The sequence below is a fragment of the Cetorhinus maximus genome, chromosome 10 (assembly GCF_964194155.1).
Source record: "Cetorhinus maximus chromosome 10, sCetMax3.hap1.1, whole genome shotgun sequence".
NCBI lineage: Eukaryota > Metazoa > Chordata > Chondrichthyes > Lamniformes > Cetorhinidae > Cetorhinus > Cetorhinus maximus.
Window position 1 is genome coordinate 22,450,841 of NC_135888.1, and position 18,178 is coordinate 22,469,018.

The 18,178-nt window shown below is 43.1% G+C and overlaps 1 protein-coding gene across 1 annotated transcript in view; it reads right to left on the reverse strand.

Moving 5' to 3' along the window:
* Positions 1 to 2,420: 2,420 nt before the first annotated feature.
* nup214 (nucleoporin 214) overlaps positions 2,421 to 18,178 on the reverse strand; it is a 127,513-nt gene continuing 111,755 nt past the window's right edge. Inside the window, exons 32-36 of the mRNA XM_078551278.1 lie at positions 16,141 to 16,296; positions 15,506 to 15,677; positions 11,321 to 11,463; positions 7,123 to 7,153; positions 2,421 to 2,727 (exon numbers count right to left, since the gene is read on the reverse strand). Coding sequence (XP_078407404.1) covers positions 2,691 to 2,727; positions 7,123 to 7,153; positions 11,321 to 11,463; positions 15,506 to 15,677; positions 16,141 to 16,296 — 539 coding nt within the window. The 3' untranslated portion in view covers positions 2,421 to 2,690. The remainder of the gene's footprint in view (positions 2,728 to 7,122; positions 7,154 to 11,320; positions 11,464 to 15,505; positions 15,678 to 16,140; positions 16,297 to 18,178) is intronic.

The following is an 18,178-nucleotide window of genomic DNA, read 5'->3' on the forward strand; positions in this document are numbered from 1 at the left end:
TGCTAGGCTGGTTTTGCTTTTGGGGAGAAAGCAAGAAGGATCAACTGCTTGGGTGAAGAAGACAACAGCTCTTGAAGCTCCAAACCCAGTCAAAAGCAAAAAGTGAATGGAAGTTGCTCCATGCAAGTTTTCCACGAAATCAGCCTGAAAAGAAATGCATGATTCATCATTCATCAATTGCTTCGCAGACCAGTGCTGAAACACCAAACAGACAGCATTTTAAGAAGTCCATCATCTATCCTTTTCTCTCCAACTGTTGACTTTTAACCTTTTGCCAGAATTCCTTTGTTTTATTTTGGGGGTGTGCGTATGTGTGTGTGTATCTGTCTCTGTGTGTGAGAGAGAGAGTGTGAGGGTACTTAGAAAGAGTAATTATTATACTTTCATATAGTATGTCAATAAGCTTTGCCTTCTACTTGACATGCCTGGTTTATAATAAACTGATAATTTTGTTATTGAAGAAACCTGGGCATTGAGTGGTCATTCTGAGATTCATTGGTAAAGCACATATTTGGCCGTATAGCTAACTGGTGAAATAGTTTAAATATATGTTGTGACCCCGTGGAATAGTGGAACTAGAGACAGTGCACTCTTCCCATCTCGGTCGTAACAAGTTGGCTAGATGGCTAGCATGTGGTTTAGAATAACTCCAATGCGGGTTCAATTCCTGTTCCAGCTGAGGTAGACTAGGGACCAGCCCCCTCACCCTGTCTTGAGAGTGGTAAACCATGACTGACAAAAATTGTCCCTTTAAAAGGGATTGGATCATTTGTTAATGGGGATTCAAAAAAGATTATAACGGGACACTCACACCATGGTGTTGTTGAGTTAGTAGGTAAATACTTGAAATGCTTTACTCTGTGAACAAAGAAAGATTGGGTCCAGTTTCATCCTTCACCAAGTGAGTACAATAGCAGAGACTCATACTTACATAGTCATCTCCACTGAGATCAGTTAATTCAGCATACTCTAAACCTACTCTGTAAATATAGTTTTCAAAATGGTCCTTACCTTTCAGCTTTGTTGATTTTAAAAATTGTTCTTTTCCTGTCAATCTGGTTTGTTCTCAGCTTTCCTGGTGATTCTCCTAACAATAGATAATATGGAGTTTCAGGAATGTAGAAACCAGCCTGCAGCCCAACTCTGCTGTAATGCGCTGGGACAGAGTGCAAGGCACCTTAACACTGTCGCACCATCACTTGGCACCATTGCTCAAAACACCACTACACTGGGGTACCTGCACAGGGCTCTATCTTGGTGGGACAGCGCTACAAAGCTCCAACACATTGAGATTCCACTGCACTGGAACTCGCTGCCTATGAGGGTGCTGGAAGAGACGATAGATAATTTCAAAACAAACTTGGATAGGCACTTGAGGGAAATAAACTTACAGGGCAACATGAATAGAGCAGGGGGTTGGGACTGACTGGAATATTCTATAGCGAACCTGCAAGGGATGTAAGAGCTTTCAACAGACTGCAGTACAGTTGAACTTGGAAACTGCTAGACATAAAGGGACCAGGCTTCTCCAGGTTTGCCTTTCCACTAGTTGCATGATACAAAGATAATGGGAATTGACGATTAAATAAATCAATCGCCATTAATGGGTCTACAGAAGCCCCAGGCACAAAGCGAGGAAAACCGGAGTTCTTCTCAGGTGTCCTGACCAACCTTCATTTCTGAAACCAACAGATGATTTGCTCAATCATCTGGTGTTTCCCGAGTATAAATCAGCACCCCATTTGTTTCTGCAGTGGTGTTTACAAAATAATAACCAAGCACTTTGTGACATCCTGAAGATGTGAGGCGGCACTATTTATAAATGCAAGGTTTTCATTTTAGTGAGGGAGAGGTGCAAATATTTACATATCTGAAGCTGATCAGAGCAGGGGTGGGGGGAAGCGGTGATATGGTCAACAATGGAAGTATTTTCGCCAATACACAGGCCTGAGAATAATAAAATGGTATGTGGCAGCTGGGGGAGGCTTAAAAGTATAAAGACTTAGGGGGGATGCAGTGGCATAGAGGTACTGTCACTGGACTAGTGTTCCAGGGACCCAGGGTAATGCTCTAGGGACCTGGGTTTGAATTCCACCATGGCAGATGGTGAAATTTGAATTCAATAAAAAAAATCTGTAATTGAAAGTCTGATGATCACCAGGAAACCATTGCCGATTGTCGTAAAAACCCACCTGGTTCACTAATGTCCTTTAGGGATGGAAATCCACTGCCCTTACCTGGTCGGGCCTACATGCAACTCCAGATCCACGGGTGATGTGGTTGATTCTTAAATGCCCTCTGAACAAGGGCAATTACGGATGGGCAATAAATGCTGGCCTAGCCAGCGACACCCACATCCAATGAATAAAAAAAAGCTTTCAGCAGGACCCTCATTGACAAAGTGAGAAGAAAGGGCAAATTTAAAATAGAATTTTATTAGACAAAGTATGATGTTAACATGACATCATGTGACGAAAACATATCCTGAAACAACAAACATGATTTCATCTCACTCTGCACAGCGAACGGTGACTTAAACAATTTGCAATTATGATTCATCATAAATCATGCCACCTCTCGGGCTACCAAGTATCATTTCTTTTATATATATATATATATATATATATATATATATAAATATATATGTATATATACTTCATAAAAAGAATCAAATAAAAACTGCATAGAATTCAACCCCTCCATCCACTGGCGAATGACTGACTGGACCTGAAAGAAGAAAAAGGACATTGAGACAGAATGAAACACACACATCAGCTGCCAAGCAGCAATCCAACAACTGCCAGAAATGAATCGTTCACTTCGTTAACTATTGGTGATATTATTTCAAAAGGTGTGAATTATTTTATACCGCTTCCCAGGTTAGGTCACTGTTTTAAGGAAAAGACGTTAGAGACTTCAATTTTTTTGGAAAAAAAAATCAAGTATTTTTGCTCGTGCTGCTCTTTGATTCTTGCAAAATTTGTCCATGATGATTGTACAAACACCACCCTGCCCCACAGTTCAGAGTAAATTGGTTTCAGTTATGTAGAAACACTAGAGAAGCTAGGATTGTGCACCTTGGAACAGAGAGGTTTTGGGGAGATTTAACAAAGCTGTTCAAAATTGCACCCTCCCGCATGATTCTACAAAATAAGCAAAGGTTTTACTAGCAGCAAATCTTGCATCAGGGAAATGTCTCCCTTGCTTTCTGTTGTTTGCTCTCTCTTTCTCCTCCTGTTGCTTCACTCAAATCGATTATAGTATGAACCTACAAAAATTAAGGACAGGAAAAGGGCAACAGGTCCATTGATTTTGTCCAATAGGGTCCTGATTAAACACGAGCACCCAGTCTGCCCACCAACCAGTCAAGCAACTCCCTGGAGAAGCAGGTATTGGGGGTTGGGGGAGGCGGGTGCTGCAGGAGGACGTCGGTCAATTTAAGAAAAACTTGAGAAATTCCTCTGCAACCTTGCAAAGGTGATCAAACGATTTCCAGGAGGTCAGAGTGACTGGGAGACACATTCCCCGATACCCAGCCTTCTATACGGCATCAGTCAGGCCCAAGTGGCTACTGCACACCTCAGAATCAGAAGGTTTGGAATTCAAGTCTCACTCCAGAGACTTCAGTGTAAAATCCTGGCTGAAACTCCCAGTGCAGCACAGGCTGAATGCTACACTGTCGGAGGTGCCGTTAAACCAAGGCCCCAACTGCCCTCTCAGGTGGACATAATAGATTCTACGGCACTATTAGGAAGAGCAGGAGAGTTTTTCTCAGTTTCCTGGCCAATGCTCATCCCTCAATCAAAAAAAAAATTAACTTGTCATTTTCTTGTTGCTGTTTGTGGCAGCTTGTTGTGCCAAATTGGCTGCCGTGTTACCTATATTACATCAGTAATTAATTTCAATAGTATTTAATTGGCTGTGAAGCACTTTGAGACATCCTGAGGCTGTTGAATGAACGATAAAGATGTTTCTTTCTTTTTCTTCCTCAGCTGATATTCATCCCATGTCAATGGGAGTTCACTGGGAGACCATCATGACAACCCCTTACTCACTAAGTCGGGCGGGGGGGGGCTTCCCTGTCCAACTTAATACCCTTAGAACTGAATTTAATTAACTTGCCAAAGCCTATAAATTGGGATCTGTCACACTCTTTACAGTCTACACCTTTAGGGGAACACAAAGATATTTCTGATCACATCCAGGGTTTTCCTTAATTTTAAAATGGAACATACAATATAAATAGTCCACATCAAAATTCCATTCATTTCATCGACCTGTTGCAATAAGATTTTGCTTTGTTTAGCGAAATATGTTCAATTTTTAAATATTGTATCCCTTTAAAAAGAACGAGGTTTTGATTCAGAATATCCTTTTCATCTGACTGTTGGATGCCGTCAACAGCATCTGGTCAATTTAATTACCTTGTCAGGATTTTTTGATGCCAAAAGATTTCCCAAGGGCCAGAACAAGAGGGAAGATGGTGGTGTAGGTAAAGCAGAGGCCCAGGCTCATGCCCTGGGGACATGGGTTCAAATCCCACCATGGCAGCTGGTGGAATTTAAAATAAATAATTCAATTAATTCATAAAAATCAGGAATTGAAAGCAAGTATCAGTAATGGTGGCCATGAAACTACCATTAATTGTTGTAGAAACTCATCATGGTTCACTAATGACCTTTCCTGAAGAAAATCTGCCATCCTTAGCCTGTCTGGCATACATGTGACTCCAGACCTACAGCAATGTGGTGGACCCTTAGCCACCCTTGAAATGGGCAAGCCATTCAGTTCAATGGATAAGGATAAGCAACAAATGCTGCCTTGCCAACATTGCCCACATCCCATGAATGAAAAAAAATGAGCGGGAAAAGCCAAATCTGCTACATTTCACCGCACGGTTTCAAAATCCAAAAGTTGTCACAATTAAATCAATTTTGTTATGCACAAGGCAGCTTAAAGGCCAATGTCCTTGTTCTGTCATGATCTAATTGTAATTCTGTATTATTCAAATACAGTAAATCCATGACCAGCACGTTACTACACCTTGCAGCAGTGACGTAGCATCAAAAAGACGCCACATCTAGTGCCATTCCTCTCCACTGAGTATCTGTTAAAGGATTCGGCAAGGGAAAGGGGAGGTTTGATGGTATTTTGTGCATCTCTCCTGGTTTGCTGCTATGATCTCTCTCGCTGGAACATCTACCCAAGTGGACGTTTGGTTCCGCCAGTCAATCGTTGCAGCCTATTCATGATCATTCAAAGTCGTTTCTGCACTTTAAAATACTGTGAATGATCTTAGAAATCTGAATCAGCAATAACAGAGTAAATTGGGAATTCAGCTTCTAAGAAAAAAACTGAACGAGATCATTTGAACTGAGCAGCTTTGAATTGAGGAGGTTGTATTCTGCAACGTAGAACCTGATGCATTTCAGGGCAAGTCAGAGAAATACACATGGGAGAAAGGAACAGAAGGTTATGCTGATAGGGTGAGATGAAGAGAGAGGCAGAAGACTTGTGTGGAGTATGAACATACATTATCTATCACCAGCATGTAGATTTGGGGGCATTATTCAGGTCCAGTGTAAAATTCACTTTTTCCCCATTGAGAATCAAAGATGAAGGAGACAGCATTGGACATCAAGGATAAAACAACTAGATGTAAAACAGGAAGCAATGGGCCATTGACCCAAAAATGGAGCATTAAAAACCCAAAGCTGGAAGAAACAATGAGGGGACGTTCAGCAGAGTGCTGACTGAAATAGGTGGTAAAATAAAGACATAAAAGGGTGAGGGAGGCAAAGAAGAGAAAAAGAAAAAGGAGAGAAAGAGAAACCAATTCAGAGGGTGTTGGAGGACCCAGGTGATAGTATTTTCATCAATGAGAAGGCAAAACTTATTTCTGGACTCTATAATTGGAGTTAAGTGTAGCTTCTGGAATCATAAAATACCAAGGGCCAGTTAGGAGGAAGGCACATGCCCAATTGGAAGGGTAGACAGTTTCTGAGAATCCAATTGATTCCCAATTTAGAAGCATTTGTACATAAGCCATTATTCCTTTAATAATTCTCACAACGTTCAATAGTGAGTTCAGTTTCTGGAATTTTATGACAAATTGAACACATTTATTTTAACAAAGTGACTGAAAGAAAGGAAAGAGCTGAACAGCAAATCTGGGAACAGATGAATGTGCCAGGGTTGAAAGGATCTGTTTACTTTGCATTCTAAAGCAAGCATCCTGTCACAATGTGCTGGGTCCAGCACGGATGGGTCTGATCACTCAGTTGCAGAGTAAAATATCAACATCAGGTGCCAGCTGTGGCTCACTGCGATAGCATTTGCCTGTCTGACAGACTTATGCCTCATAATCCAGGCTAACACTCCCAGTGCAGTACTGAAACACTGCTGCATTATTGGAGGTGCCATTTCTCCAATGACACATTAAACCGAGGCCCAACTGCACACTCGGGTGGGCAGAGATTATCCCATAGCCAATTTTGTGGACAAAGAACAGGGCAGTTTTCCCCAGTGTCCTGGCCAATATTTATCACCCAACCAGCAAGATTATCTGGTCATAAAACTGTTTGCAGCTTGTGGGATCTTGCTGCGTGGTAATTAAAAAAATAGAAAAGAACATGGAACTCTCAGCCAAATAAGACCAAAATTGAAGCTGTATATAAACCAAGTATCAAGAGATACATTCAGCCTGAGTGTTTCAAAAGATACTGCAATTTAGTCCAGTGTTTATCTATCCCTTTTCTAACAACCTGGAGGTTTAAATCAAACGAGATGAGAATGATTCTTTTAAGTCCTTTAGCTTCCCACCTGCTCATTACATAATAAAGTGTATTCCTCCACTGATTAATCCTTTATTGAACTTAGTAGCAAAACAAAACACAACAATCCTCTTACAGTAGAAATACAGAAGACAACAGATACACAGCACAACACAACAAAAGCAAATTCAAAGCATCCTCTAGAATGCAAAACTCGGAAAATTGTCTTTTAACCCGTGGAAGGGCTTGCCACTTTTTTTTGTAGATCCAGCGTGATCAGCAGGCAAGGGTTAACAGGATTCCAGGTTCTGGTATCAGTTAGAAATGAACTTTCAGCCTCATTACTTACTGATGTGTGGATCCAAAACCACTTCCAAACCCTGCAAATAATTAAATGAGAAACAAAGGAAAAATTAGTCTTGCCTATAATAGATGCTTCCCAACAATCACTTAAATATAAAAAGCAAACAACAACTTGCATTTGCACAGCCCATTTCAAGATATCAGGACATGCTGAAGCTCTTCACAGCCAATGATGTGTAGTCACTGTTCTAACGTTAAGAAATGCAGCAGCCAATCTGCGTGTGCTAAGCTGCCAGAAACAGCAATGAGATACATGACCAGGTCATTTGATTTTTAGTGTTGGTGGTTGAAGGATAAATACTGGCCAGAGGACCAGGGAGAACTCCCCTGCTCTACTCAAAACAATGCCATGGAATCTTTTATGTCCACCCAAGAGAGCAGGAAGGGGCCTCAGTTTAATTCCTCATCAGAAAAATGGCACCTCCGACAGTGCAGCACTCTCCCAGTACCACATACTGGGTGTGTCACACAAAACAGGAGCAGGAGCCATGTGGCTCCTCGAGCCTGCTTTGCCAATGACTGAGCATTCACAGCTCTGAGGTAAAGAATTGCAAAGATTCACAACCCTCTGAGTGAACAAATTTTAGTCCTAAATAGCCCACTGCCCCCCTGAGGCCACGACTGCTATTTCTAGACTCTCGAGGCAAGTGAAATAGCTTCTCAAGCTTGGATTAGTTGCTGAAGTCCCTGCAGAAAGCAGGGTAAAAAGATGATTACTGTCCTTGAATGGACATGAAAATAAAGGCTGTTGTGGTGATGTCATGGTAATTATTTACAGAGAGCCCAATCACCTGTACAGTGCCCTGGGACTTGTGACACAGACTTTCATACTGATAACTGATGTGAACAATTTAATCTTTTTCAATTAGAACAGGACATGGAATAAGTAGAATAGAAGTTACTGCAGTGAATTTAGAGGCTCCACTGGAATATAAACGCTGCTTTGTACTGAGTTTCAGTCCTGTGACATTCCCGTTCTGCTACTGCAAATAACTGAATCTTTCAGATTGTGTTCACATCCCTTCACTCAGTCAAGTGTCAGCTGAGGCTCAGTTGGTAACACTCTCACTCGAGTCAGAAGGGAAGACTTCAGCACAAAGTCCATGCCAACACTCCCAGTGCAGTAGAGAGAGTGTTGCATTGTCAGAGGTGCCGTCTTCATGAAACATCACATTATCTGCGCGGTAAGGTGGATGTGAAAAGATCCCATGGCACAATTTCAAAGAAGAGCAGGGAGGTCTTCCCAGTGTTCTAGTCAATATTTATCCCTCAATCCACATCACTAAAACAGATTATCCAGTCACTAGCACATTGCTATTTGTAGGAAACCTGGGCCCTCAATTCTTTCATTACTAAGTGTCTACATTTCAAAAAGTACTTTGGAATGTCCTGATGTCATGAAAGGTAATCCTTTTTCTAATAAGTGGAATTGTACATAAATTTATACCTCAGCAGAAAACAAGCTAGTTTCCAATTGCCTGGTCCTTTAAGTGCACACGTTAAAGAGACTTAAACAGAATGCTTTTCACATTGGGCAAGGCTACAGACTGGCAGGTCCACAGTTACTCCTCACCTCGCACTCAGTTATCTGCTCAGTTCTGACTTTCTGAACACTCATTTACCAGAATTAATTTACAAGCTAGTTAAAGAGAAAAGTACAATACCAAACCATATAGAGGCTAAGTCAAACTTGTACACAACCTTGGTTAGAAAACGCTTGGAGTACTGTGGACAGTTCTGGTGTCTATATTACAAAAAAGGGTACAGAGGCACTGGAGGAGGTGTAAAAAATGTTACCAGAATTGAGATGTTATAACTAATTATCAGGAAAGACTGAATAGACTGGGGGTCTTTTCTCTAGAAATGAGATCATTGAGGAATGGCCGAATGGACATCTTAAAATTATGAAAGGAGTTTGATTAAACATAGGAATAGACAGAGAAAAGCAACTTCAGCTACGTAGTAGAATGGAGAAGGCAGGGGCTGTTCTCCTTGGAGAAGAGAAGGCTCAGAGGAGATTTTTTTTTTCATTTATGGGATGTGGGCATCACTGGCTAAGCCAGCATTTATTGCCAATATCTAATTGCCCTTGAGGTGGTGGTGGTGAGCTGCCTTCTTCAACGGCCGCAGTCCATGTGGTGTAGGTACACCCACGTTGCTGTTAGGGGATTCCAGGGTTTTGACCCAGCGACAGTAAAGGACTGGTGATATATTTCCAAGTCAGGATGGTGACTGGCTTGGAGGGGAACTTCCAGGCAGTGGTGTTCCCATGTGTCTGCTGCCCTTGTCCTTCTAGATGATAGCGGTCGTGGGTTTGGAAGGTGCGGTCTAAGGAGCCTTGGTGAGTTGCTGCAGTGCATCTTGGAGATGGTACACACTGCTGCACTGTGCGTCGGTGGAGGGAGTGAATGTTTGTGGATGGGGTGCCAATCAAGCGGGTTGCTTTGTCCTGGGTGGTGTCAAGCTTCTTGAGTGTCGCTGGAGCTGCACAGGCTTTGGGGAGTCAGTAAGTGAGTTACTGGCTGTAGGATTCCTAGCCTCTGATCTGCTCTTGTAGCCACAGTATTTTTAAGGCCAGTCCAGTTCAATTTCTGGTCATTGCCTGGCACTTGTGTGGTGCGAATGTTACTTGCCACTTCTCAGCCCAAGCCTGGATATTGTCCAGGTCTTGCTGCATTTGGACATGGACTGGTTTGATAGGGGTATTCAAACTTATGAGGTGGGTCTGGACAGAGTAGACAGGAAGAAATTGTTCCCATTGGTGGAAAGATTGAGAACCAGAGGACACTAATTTAAGGTGACTTGCAAAAGAAGCAATAGCAACTTGAGGAAAAGATTTTTTTAGAAAGTGAGTGGTTAGGATCTGGAATGAGAGTGGCCTGAGAGTTTGATGGAGGCAGATTCAGTTGTGGCTTTCAAGAGAGCTCAGTCATTATCTGAGGAGAAAATATTTCCAGAGAGCCATATTGCAGAGAGCCAGCAGACATGATGGACCAAATGGCCTCTTTCTGTGCTGTAACCATTCTACGGTTCCACTCTATGTTTCTGCGTGCGCACGTGTGTGAGAGAAAGACAAAATGGAGGTGGGGGGGGCATAAATATAAGACAGTTACTAACAAATCCAGAAGGAATTCACGAGGACCTTTCTTTAATATTCATTTACAGGATGCGGGTATATCACTGGCTAGGGCCAGCATTTAGTGCCTATCCCTAATTGTCCTTGAGGTGGAGGTGGTGAGCTGCCTTCTTGAACCACTGTAGTCCATGTGGTGTAGGTACACCCCCACAGTGCTGTTAGGAAGAGAGTTCCAGGGTTTTGACCCAGCAACAGTGAAGGAACAGCGTTATAGTTCCAAGTCAGGATGGTGAGTGACTTGGAGGGGAACTCCCAGGTGGTGGTGATCCCATGTGTCTGCTGCCTTTATCCTTCTAGATGGTAGTGGTCGTGCATTTGGAAGGTACTGTCTAAGGAGCCTTGAGTTGTTGCAGTGCATCTTGGAGATGGTACACACTGCTGCTACTGTTAGTCAGTAGTGGAGGGAGTGAATATATGAGGAAGGGGTGACAATCAAGTGGGCTGCTTTGTCCTGGATGTTGTCAAGCTTAAGTGTTGTTGAAGCTGCACTCTTCCAGGAAAGTGGAAGGCATTCCATCACACTCCTGACTTGTGCCTTGTAGATGGTGGACAGGCTTTGGGGAACGAAGAGGTGAGTTACTCGCCACAGGATTCCCAGCCCCTGATCTGTTCTTGTAGCCACAATATTTTTATTGCTAGTCCAGTTCAGTTTCTGGTCAATGGTAACACCCAGGGTTGTTGATAGTGGGGGATTCAGTGATGGTGATGCAATTGAGTGTCAAGGGGCGCTGGTTAGATTCTCTCATTGGAGATGGTCATTGCCTGGCACTTTTGTGGCGTGAATGTTGCTTGCCACTGGCGAGCCCAAGCTTGGATATTGTCCAAGTCTTGCTGCCCAGAGAGTAGTTAAAATGTGGGACTCGTTGCCTTGGAGTGTTTGAGGTCTATAAATGTCATTAATGGGAAGCTAGGTAAACACATGAGGGAGAAAGGAATAGACGGATATGCCTATAGGGTTAGATGAAGTAGAGCGGGAGAAGGCCAGTTGGTCCAAAAGGCCTGTTTCTGTGCTACATGTAATGTCAGCCATAAGCATGGAAGTTCATACCTCCTCCGCTGGCCCCAAAGGTTGAAAAATTGGTCCCTTGTCCTCCAAAACCAGGTGTCTGCTGGTTTGCTGATCCAAAAGCACCAGTGCTGTGCTGATTTGCTACACTTGCAAATGTTTGTGCATTAGCAGTATTTCCAAAGCTATGTTTAGAAGAAAAAAAAGTTATTGGTTAGCATGTACATACAATTGGCCACTTAAAAGACAGAGAGATAAAGGGAGATGTGCTCCATTAGCCAGGGTTTACCCAGCTGCGCATTGCGTGAAGCCAGACAACAGTATGACTGCAAAACAATGGCACGGTTTTTGCGAAGCAGCAGTGTATTTATTACACTAAACAAAACTTTTAAACCATCCGCTGGGGTTGTGCAAGTGTTGCTGGGAAAACCATCATTTATTTCCCCATCCCTAATTGCTCTTGAGGTGGTGATGTTGGGCCATCTTCTTGAACCACTACAGTCATTGTGGTGTAGGTACACCCTCAGTGCTGTTGAGTGAGGTGTTGACCAATTCTGACTCAGTGATGATGAAGAAAAGGCGATATATGCTCGAGTCAGGGTGGTGTGCAACTTGGAGGTGATGGTGTCGCCATGCACCTGCTGTCCTTGTCCTACTAGCGTTGGAGATCATAGGTTTTGGAAGGACTGTCAAAGCAGCCTTGTTGCAGTGCATCTTGTAACTGGTGCACATTGTAGCCATGATACACTGCTGGTGAAGGGAGTGGATGCTTAAGCCAATGGGTATGGTGTCAATCAAGTGGACTGCTTCGCCCTGGATGGTGTCAAGCTTCCTGTTGCTGAAGCTGCACAATTCCAGGCAAGTGGGGAGTATTCCATCACTCCCTTGACTTGTGCCTTGTAGATGGAGGACAGGCTTTGGGGAGGCAGGAGGCAAGTTGCTCGCCACAAAATTTCCAGCCTCTGGCCTGCTCTTGTAGCCCCGATATTCAGGATGGTTGGTCCAGTTCAGTTTATGGTCAATGGTGACCTTCCCTGTCCTTCCCAATGGTGCTGCCAATGCACCAGCTACATGTTTGACAAGCATTTTCAGTTTCTGCTATTGGGTTTTGATTAGAGGCTGATCTAATTAGGCAACAGTGGAAATGTAGGCAGCCACACAGATGAGGCTCCTTGTGTAGAACTTAAATTGATAGCAGGGCAGGGGAAACAATGTAGGGCAGGGGAAACAATGATAGGGCCAAATACTTGGCACTTTAGGAAAAATAAAAGCTTCTGTGAAGAAAAGGCTTAAAGCTCCCAATTTACTAGCTGAATCATCTTCCTTTCCCAATTCTAGTGCATTTGGTACTAGTTATTTTTTCAGAACAGAGTTATGACAATGTGCAATTCGCTGCCCGAAAGAGCAGTAGAAGCAGATTGAACAGTAACTCCCAGAAGGGATAAATACTGTGCTTGAAAGGGAAAAAAATTGCATGACCATGCGCAAAGGGCAGTAAGCAGGACTAATTGGGTATCTTTCACAAAGAGCTGGAACAGACATGATGGGCCAAATGGGCACCTTCTGTGCTGTATCATTCTATATACAGGAATATCCAGAGCTTTTTATGGATTGAACAGATTTTAAGTATTTCATATTGCATAAATCCAGGGGGACCAGTGTCCATGAGCTAAATCTGTGTTGATGAAATGAAATCCAGCTCCTATCAGCTGGGGGTAGAATCACACACTCAAGAAACACTGGCTCTACCTGTCATCAGGATAAGGGAGTCAGATTTAGTAACACAAATGTGGAGAGCTGGCACATTAATGTCAGTCTCCCCGAATCTGAACTAAACAAGCACTAATGTAAAGGAGAAGTTATATTTTTATATCAATACTCACATCGCAAAACTCACCATGATGATCCAAATGTCTACACAGAATACAAGTGCATCACTGAAGCAATTACATTTAAACTGGAGGAGGCCACTCAGCTCCTGGAGTCTGTTACACCATTCAATTAGGCCGCGTCCAATCTGTATCTTAACTCCATGTACCTGCCTTTGGTTCTGAAACCCTTAATACCCCTGCCAACCATCAATCTCAGTTTTGAAATTTTCAATAAGCATCTAGTCTCCACAGGTTTTCCTTGGGTGGGGGGGGTTTGGGGGATGGTGGGAGCGAGTTCCATATTTTCATCACCCTTTCTGGGATGAAGTGTTTTCTGACATCACCCTTGAACAGCCTTGTTCTAATTTTAAGGTTACACTCCCTAGTTCTGCGTTCCACCTCTCTATCAAACCAATTAAATACTTCAATCATCTTAAACATCTCAATCAGATTGCACTAATCTTCTACAGTCGAGCTTAATCTTTGAAACCTGCCCTTATAATTGGAGCACAAATTAATACTGCAAGCCTGAAGATAGTGGCTGCACTTTGTAATATCAATTTTACATCCTGTTACGTTGAGTTTCCTTTCAGTTCAGTCTACAGCTTCAGAGAAAAATAATGTGGTACCGATTTACTGGTTGAGTCAGCCTTCTCTCCCAATTTGGGTTCATTTAGCAATACAGATCTTTTTTTAAAATGTCAACTCTAATTTATTCGAGTCAGGAGAATTGAGGATAGAAGCATAAAATACAAAAAGGTTAAATGTCAAGAACTACTTCTTATGCATCAAGATACCCGAAATATATAATAAATGTGATTGTACAGTCCTGGAGACAGGAACTGGATGAGTTCCTGAGAGAAGGCATCTTGTGCAGTGAAGCTATGTGCTGAGTTGTATATATGTATGATTTAATGTGGTTTCCTGGAGCTGGCTGCATTACCCACACAGTCAGAAGAATTTCATGAAGTTTTCCTAAATTAGCATCAGGATTTTCTTTTTTTGCTTCCCCCAGGAGATTTCACATTGGGACCAGGGGGCAGGGAAGGAAATGATCATTCACAAAGCTTGCATTGTGTCTGAATACACACCATCTTTTCCTGTCCCATCAGATATAACCAAGATGCCCATGTGGATGGGCACACATCCGGGAGGCAACGTGTTCAAGGACATTGAAGCTTGGAGATGGGGCGGTAGTAAAAGGGGGGGGGGGGGGTGTGCGTTAAGGGTAAGGGGGGAAAACGATGGCGGTTTTGGCATAGAGTGGGGAGCAGTTACAATTATAGCACGAACTTGGGACAGGCTGAGAAGTTGGGTGGTCAGCGGTTTAGTGCGAATGGGGCCAAGGCAGCATAAGGTGGACTCTGTGCACAAGATGAGTTTTGGAGTGGGCACAAGGAGAGATGATCAGGTCCAGGTCATTTGGCTCATGATGCAGAAGCTGACTGCAGATAGGTCAAAAGAAACTGGATGACTACTCTCAACCTCCAAATACTTTCCCAAAATTTCGAATAGAATCAACTATAGTTTTTATAATACAATAAAATCTCAATGAGTTGAATCCCAGGGGAGCCGCCTCCAAATTTGTGTTAAGCAGTTTCATGAGGAGATCCCATTCCCACATGAACGGGTCTCTATGTAGCCCGATATGCCAGGTGAACTCCGAATGGCCCAGTTTCTTTGCCAGGGCAAATCCCACTTCCTGCAGGGTTGGACTGGAGATGGGAACGTTCGCTGCTTGGGCTGCCTTGAGCCACGTTAGCAGAGCCTCATCAACATCGGGATAGGCAGCCGTTCTCATCCTCTTCCTTGCTGGAGAGGGTGCCTTTCTTGTCGAATTGTTCGAGGTGTTCTTGTGTTTCATAATGGTGGTAAAACTCAATGGCAGAATCTCCCACTCCTTTGCCATGTCCACTTTGCACTTCACGCCATGGTTTTCCACTGGCTGTTATCAACTTCACCTTCTCTTGATCAATAACACTTAAGTTTCTCACAGGTTTAGCATGTCCTCCCACAGGGAGATCTCATTGTCAAACGATGGCTTGCCCAATGCTCCATGATTTCGCACTGTGTGGTCTAACTCCGCTCTGATTGATCTGCCTGGTCATATGACAAGCTTAGACAAGTTCAGCTAATCCGGAGTAACCACTACGGAATTTCAGCTCATCATCATTCTGTAGGATTTGCCATTATGTCGGCAGAAATGGTTGACCACTTCGACATAACCGGAATTTTGTGCCATCCGAGTTTGACTCATTGTGATTTCACTGTATTTCATGTTATCAACACACACAGGCAGATCCAAACATCCCATTGCACCCCTCTCAGCCCCACCAAACATTTCCCTAGGTCTTACCCAAACCCTCCAGCACTGGCAGCTGCCGTTCCTTCACCAAACACCTTGCCTCCTGAAGGGCTCATGGATCCACTAAAAGCTGGTGGCCCACCAAACGCTGGCGACCCTCCAAAAGTTGGTGTGCCACCAAAGCCTGGAGGACTGCCAAACACAGGAGCAGCACCAAAACCACCTGTTAAAAAAAACAGAGGAGAGGGAGACTGAATGAAGGAGACAATACAACTCAACACAAGGTTCTGGGTTTACAATTTGAACAAAACTTACACACAAAGATGAGCAGAGTGATAAATCAGGTGAGGGAGAAAGGACAAGGGGAAGAAACAATTACCTCAGACAGATGTCTGAGATCATGTGTTGGGACATTTAGAAGTATCATTTCAATAATTCCATACATTTAAAATTTTGAGCAGAGTTAGAATTCAATCATAATCTGTTTCATTCAGACTATTTACGAATCCCAAGCAAAACTAAAAACCTGCTACTTGAAAAGAGAATCACCCCAATCTTCAAATGTGAATTCTTCTCACTCCGTCAATTTCTTCTTTCCAGCTCCAGTAGCAGAGCCTGGCCTCCCTTTATTGGTCTATATATCACCCACTCTGCCCAGTTAGTTCTCAAAAAATCCATCTAATTACCTGGGGGTTTTGCAGGAGTGGAAAAGCTGCCGAATCCCTGGGCGGCGACACTAGAGCCAGCGCTGAATGAGCCTGCTGATTTCTGATCTGGTCCAAAATTGGTACTGCCATACCCAAACGTCTTGGCGCCGCTGTTCCCAAACAAGTTTTGCGCATCTGGTGAAAGGCAGACACCCATCAGCAAAGTTGCACCCTCAGTATCATTTACCTGTGAAGACCCCCATCCGATATCTGGCGTCACTGACTTCAGCTGAACTCAATCGCAGGGGCCTGAGGCATGGTGGAAGTTGGGGGGAGAAAAGGTCAGTTCTGCCAGTTTCGAGTCCCTGGCTCCTCCAATTTCACCCCCACTATCTGGTCCATTACCTCAATGACTTTTGTGGGAGATTGCTGTGTGCAAATTAGTTGCTACAATTCCCTATATTACAACAGTGACTACACTTTAAAGGCACTCAATTGGCTCTAAAGTGCTTTGGGATATCCTGAGATTGTGAAACATGCTATAGAAATACAGGATTGTTCGTGAGCATTTAGCCTGTCAGCTAAACACCATTAATATTTCTATCACAGGTCAAACTAAAACATTCAACAGATCACATGACTACAGGATGTTCATTAGAAGGAACTTGCATTTACATGGCATCTTACATCGTCAAAACATCTTGTTGTCACTGTTGACACAGGCCAATTTCATGGCAAGGTCCCTCAAGCATCAGTTTATTAAATTGTGACGTTGGCTGAGGAAGTATGTTGCTTAGAACACTGGGCAAACTCCCTGCTCTATTTTGAGTGCAATGGCATCATTTACATGCACCCTAATGCACAGAAGATGGCTCAACCTCATGCTTTATTTGAAAGTCGGCAGCTCCAACAACATGGCACTAATTCAGTCACGCACTGGACTGTCAGCCTAAATTAGGTGTTCAAGGTTGTTGGGAGGTTTGAACCACAACCTTCGGATTAGAGGCGAGAATGTTAACAGAGACAAACTGACAGCAAATCAAAATGGCAAGCTTAGTAAAAGTCCTTTGAGCAAAACAGAATCATGGTCTCATAACCCTTGATAATGAATCCCAAGTGAAGTTAACACGAATTCAAATAAGAGTTTTGAAAGTCACAGAATGATACAGCATACAAGGAAGCTATTCAGTCCATTGTGTCAGTGTTGGCTCTTTGAAAGAGCTATCCAATGTTTTTTCTATTTGTTCAAGGAATATGGGTGTCATTGGAAAGGCCAGCATTTGTTGCCCATCCCCAATTGCCCTTGAGTAGTTAAGAGTCAATCACATTGCTGTGGATCTGCAGTCACCTGATCAGGTAAGGATGGCAGATTTCCTTCATTAGTGAACCAGATGGATTTTTACAACAATGGATGATAGTTACATAGTCATCATTACTAAGGCTAACTTTCAATTGGAGCTTATTTTACTTGAATTTAAATGGGATTTGAACCAGTGTCCCACAGCTTTAGCTTGGGCCCCTGGATTATTAGCTGAGTGATATTACCACCACACCACCATCTCCGTAATTAGCTCATTCTCCTTCCTCTTGCCCCATAGTTTCCAATTTTTTCCTTTTCAAGTATATATCCAATTCCCTTCAGAAAGTCACCTCTCCAGCAGGGTGGGAATTGTGGATTTCTCCAAATATTTTCAAAATGTGGAAGAGTTCCTATGGGAAATGTAGAACTAATGAAGGACATTTTGGAAAGCAAATTTCATTTTATGTTTTTGAATGCAAATTCAGGAAATGCTTGTCATGCATTCACATGAAGAAAAACAGACTGTCAGGGCTCAGTTCAATTGTCCTTTAAGGAGAATGTTTTCCTCGAGGACATCGGGAAGTCCAGCATAGGAAGCCATTCGTGCGGTGTTGGTCTCAATGTCCCAGAAATAATCCTCACGGCTTCCAAGGGATGAATAATTACATTTGTATGGCAGCCTCTGCTGTTGGCTAGACCAGGGGAGGGAAGCAGTGCATAGTGTTTTGGCTCTACTGCCCTGGGTGACAGCTAACGAAGGACTCCCATTGACACAGG